Source organism: Fulmarus glacialis, unplaced genomic scaffold (assembly GCF_000690835.1).
Source record: "Fulmarus glacialis isolate BGI_N327 unplaced genomic scaffold, ASM69083v1 scaffold10922, whole genome shotgun sequence".
Lineage (NCBI taxonomy): Eukaryota > Metazoa > Chordata > Aves > Procellariiformes > Procellariidae > Fulmarus > Fulmarus glacialis.
In genome coordinates, this window is record NW_009195930.1 from 32,660 (window position 1) to 37,698 (window position 5,039).

General features: G+C 37.1%; 1 protein-coding gene across 1 annotated transcript in view; it reads right to left on the reverse strand.

The window, feature by feature from the left end:
• The window catches only part of RFX4 (regulatory factor X, 4 (influences HLA class II expression)), an 82,739-nt gene that overhangs the window by 27,814 nt on the left and 49,886 nt on the right, over window positions 1–5,039 (reverse strand). Inside the window, exons 13-14 of the mRNA XM_009588267.1 lie at window positions 3,227–3,321; window positions 1,971–2,088 (exon numbers count right to left, since the gene is read on the reverse strand). Coding sequence (XP_009586562.1) covers window positions 1,971–2,088; window positions 3,227–3,321 — 213 coding nt within the window. The remainder of the gene's footprint in view (window positions 1–1,970; window positions 2,089–3,226; window positions 3,322–5,039) is intronic.

Genomic DNA, 5,039 nt, shown 5'->3' on the forward strand with positions numbered 1-5,039 from the left:
GAAAAGCAGTTATTGATCCAGTTCTAATTATAACACCACACACCCATGAAAAACACATCAATTATGACAAGTACCTTCTTTCCCTGACTATGGTTACATATAAATGTATCAAATTCATGTTCAAAGCTGTGTGTCCATGTAAGAAGGAGAATCACGCATTTTGTATACATAGATATTCTCAGTGAATTAAAAAGACAAAAAAAGACAAAAACCTACAAATTTAGCTGAGCAGTTGAAGTTCTCAGAAATGAGAAATTGAAGACCCAAATTTATGATGGAGACAACAGGTAAGTTATTTTGGTAGATTTGATATATTATATTATATTAGATCGCAAACTCAAACCAACAAATAATTCTCAATCTTCATATTTTCTCGCTACATGGCACATTCATGAAAGTTTCTGTTAATCAGTAAAAAATCACAGCTGAGGATCACTCTACAGACATTCCAGACAACTGGTGGTCTAATAACTATTTGGGGAATCCCTGTTTGATTAAAGATGTTTTGGTGACTGATCCTTTAAAACAAGAGAGTGCTTGGTTAGGTTACAAACATATCCTGAACAGGAATAAAAATAATGTTGTAATGTGCAACTCAGTAGCAATAATGTATCCTTAGGGATACTTTAATGTCCGCAATTCATGACTTGTAACAGTGTAACCTCAACACTGCACTAACGTAGGATATTTTTTCATTTGTTGGGTACCGGTATGTTTCACAGGCTGGGATTATGTCTGCAGAGAGAAGTGTAGCAACCCAAAGTGCTAAAAAAAACCCCTCAGCATTTATTCAACACTCATGCAAAAGGATTTTTGAATGCTGGGGGAAAGTATACTGTTAAGCAGTATCAGCTACTTTTAGGCCCACAATAAAAGAAAAGCTGCAGTGACTCAAGGAGAAAATGAGTCCTAGAGGAGGTGGAAAATAGATGTGACCAGGATACTGGTACTGAAAACACAAGCTAGCAGACGGAAATTGTGATCATCCTGGGGATGTTCACTATCCTGATGTCTAATGGTGACTCAGTAATACCTGTTTGGGAAACTTTTTACAATGGGAAGCCAATGAAAGTAGTCTCAGATTAGAATATAAATACAGATTATATTGTGCCTATCTCTGACGGTAGCTGAATGTATGCTATCAGAAGGTTCTAAAAGCATAAAGGACATCAAAGCTCAGCTGGTAGAAAACCTTGCAGTTGTTCAATGCAGTGCCTTGATAAATTCATTATTAATCTTCTACTAACATATTCTGACAAATATGCATTTATAAGAACCATCCCTCATGCAAAATCTGGTCCCAAGTGACTGCGAATGTTCACACTCATGACACAGCAGTCCATTTTCAATCCTTCCTGCTTTTAACTGCTTTTAATCTTAACTGTTTGTATCCATGGATTCAAGACAAAGCCCCTTTTGAAACGGTAGAAAAACAACATAGTTTTTCAGTCAAGAAGTAAAAGTCTATTTTTCCACCCTGACTGAATTCTAATAGAACAGAAGAGAATCTGTCCAGGGTATAGAAACACACTCATTTTGCAAAGACTAGTTCAAAATGCTATGTCCTTTAAAAGCAAAGCTGGCAAAATGGTTCACTGGAGAGCTTTTCATCTGCTTCAGTGCAAAGTCACCTCTCTTAGCATAACACGTGGTCAGAGTGGTTTGGGTAACCAGGCTCACTTTACACTGAAGCTCCTCTAATCGACTCCTCCAGCTGACCTGTGAGTGGTAACTCCAGCTACTGGCTAACAACAAACAGAAGGAAGTAGTAACGTTTTCAGCTCCCCTGGCTGGATCTTGCAGACAGACATCTGTCTGAGCATTATTTCCAAATGTCAGTAGCCCCAACTCATTTTTTAATAGAGCCCTGGATGTGTGAAAACTGGTTATGATTTCACTTAAACTGTACATTACAGGCCAGGATACAGATTTGACTGTGGCATGCAATTATTACAACAAAATGAAAGTACCAAAGCTGGGTGCACTGTGCAAAGTCATGTCCCGAATCACTCGAGTGCCAAAACAGGACCACATCAAGAGGAACTGCTGAGCTACTTTCTTCAAAGAGCCTTGTCTCTTGGCAGCTACCTGCAAGAAAACAGATATATCTGACATGGAGAAACTTTTATTTCTACCGCCCAATACAGCTGAATGATGCACATGTCTGTCTTCCTTTTTTATACTGAAAAACTACTTACCATGTTCCTTCATGTTTTTATTTTTGTGAATTCACATAGTCATCTTACTAGCAAAAATACTTTCCAGAAAGCACACTTTAGGCATCAACTCTTCAAAAATTTATTTACTATAGCCATATATGAGTTAAAGAATTAGGTTCATCCAATTAGCTAATAAAATTCATGTCAAGTTCTTAATGAAAATTAACAGTTATGGTCTGAATTTCAAATTGCATTCCACTGACTAAAAGAAAAGCTCCCCAAAACCATCAAAATATTTCAAGTAATCTGGGGAAGTATCTGTTGTTTTCTTTTGCAGCAGAGAGAGAGGCAGCATTTTTTTTTTTTCTTCCCTACTTCTTAGGTCTAACAACTAGAACAAAGAGTTGAAATTCTAATAGAACATCCTAATACAAAATATAGTTAGTGACAGAAGTTAAAATAACCAGTCATATAGTTTCATACTCTATGTAAAATTATGGTGATGCCTCATCACTTTTGAAAGTATTTTTTAAAGATTTGTTAGTAGGTTTCTGCACGCACTTAAATTAAAATAAAGTACAAGTCCTTGGTATCCCAAATCAGCTCAAAAGGCAACATAAATGTGTCCTTGATTGAATGGTAATGTAGACTTTCATCCTTACATTTGGATGTATATAAATGAATTAGCTAGCCTAAATATCCCTTTCATTAAAATCTTAAAAGGCCAGACTAGATTATGCTTTTTATTTGCACTATGTAGTTAGGATGACTCTGAACTCATCTCTCCATACTCCTGAAATACTGATTTGATTGGAAACCTCAACCCTGTTCCATTCTTGAATATCATCTTTTGGGATAGAATAGACAAGAGCAGAAAAAAGCAGAATCCTGAATGTGAGCAGTTCTCATACTGAGCATGAAAACTGCTGAGATTTTGCCCACTGCTGCTTTACTCCCGCTTATTACCAATGCGTGGCTTTTAAAATTTTTTTTCCTTTCTATTTTTGCTAAAAATCTATGACCTGAATAGAGCTCATAATGCACATCAGTGACCTTTGCTTACCAACCTTTACAACACATCTATCCACCATGGAATCCAGCCACTCGATGTACGACTCAATGGGGGACTGCTCCTCCAGAAGGTGATCAAATTCCTGATACACTGGCAGACAAAGAAAAAATAGCCCACTTCAGTACTTGGATTCCGTTTTGAACAAAAGAGAAACAAATCACAAAGAGCTGCCAATAACATCACAAGTTTGCTGTGTTTTTTGTAATAGATTGCTTAGCTATAACAAATATATCTTTCTTGGTGCTGACCCAGTAAGTTTGCTTGGTCTCTTATCTTGTTTCTACTGAAAGTGATGGAGTCATTGGAAGTGGTATTTTAACGTGAGCAAATCAGGATGTATTGTTTAAAATTAATCTTTTTATTTAAGCTTCAGATCTCTGGTGTGCCCAGAAGTGAAATGTTTATGGTGTTCTCTACGAAGAGTGCGAAGCTAGGCCTTGACCCTGGTGACGAAAAAAGGTCATGCATAAAGAATCTTCTAAGCACCAAGTAGATGAGTATTGTTGATAGGGCTCTCATCTGTATAATGTTTCAGTTGCAAAAACATGATTTAACTGCTGCAAATCATCTATTTGCAACGCCAGACACTCACAGAGAGAATTTCCATAAACTTCTACTTCTTCAAAACAAATTGCTACCAATGCACAAATGCTATACTGAATTTATCAAGAAGAGTTTCCAAAAGCAACCTGAATACTTTTTAACCTCTCCCAAGTACACATATTCATATTTTAATACAGAAAGTAAAAACAACCAAGTCATTCAACTGCAGCTCTTAAAACTGCAAGTCGCTAGCTTATTTATGAGAATCAATGGCTGGAAGACAAAGAATCATGTGCTTTGACACGTTAAGAAACTATTTTTCAACTCAGCTAAAATAAAAGGCCCAATAAGACAAGAAGAAAGATACTTTCTACCTGCTGTGTTACAGGATGATCTCAATGCATTTCCATTTATGCTTAATTATAAATAACAGAAGGAAGTAATTTCCCACCGTAGGAAAGATAGTGAGGGAGGTGAAGGAGGCAAAGCTTAGAGATGATAGCTGGAGAAGTGACCCAGAGAGGCTATCCGAGAATAATTCAAAGAACAAGCTCCCTGGTCTCTAAGTTGGATCAGCAAGACAAGCAGGAAAAAAAAAAGCTTCACACCTGATTCTAACTTTGTTTAATTTAGACTTGCAAAGGCTGGCTGGTCAGAAACATTAGTTGGGGAAGAAAGGAAATAATGATGTTTGGGTCACCCTTATCTTGTTTCATTGAATGGGCAACCTCTCTTTATTCAGAACAGGATCACAGAGAAATCTAAATGTTGTCTCCTTACCTGAGTATTTGGCTGGACAAAAACTGCCTGATACAACAGATGAAGTAATTCAGATGCTGTGCAAAGAGGGGAGCAAGAGTGGAAAAACAAATCAGTTGCCTGCTTTCCTGCTGGAGCAATGCAACTGTGTACAATGAACTATTTGAGAAAAGTAACTGTTTAGCTTTGAGTGACTATTAAAAATACCTCAACAGGATCTGAGAAAGAGGAAATAAAGAAGAAACCATGCCAGAGACAGCTACCATAGCAGAGCAGGAAAGAGCTTCTCTTATACCCAGTGATGTTTCTCTGTTTTTCTCTAAGCTTCTTCGTAGGCTTATAAACATTTTTTTTTCCAGTTACAGTAGCTGGAAATTGTACTTCCTTGATTATTAATACCAAGAATGTGAAAGCAGGCCTTAATTCCATGTCACATGAGTCATAGAGTGTGATCTTTGAAAAGATCTTTGGCCAAGTAGAATAAACATCAAAGATGGAGGCGGGGG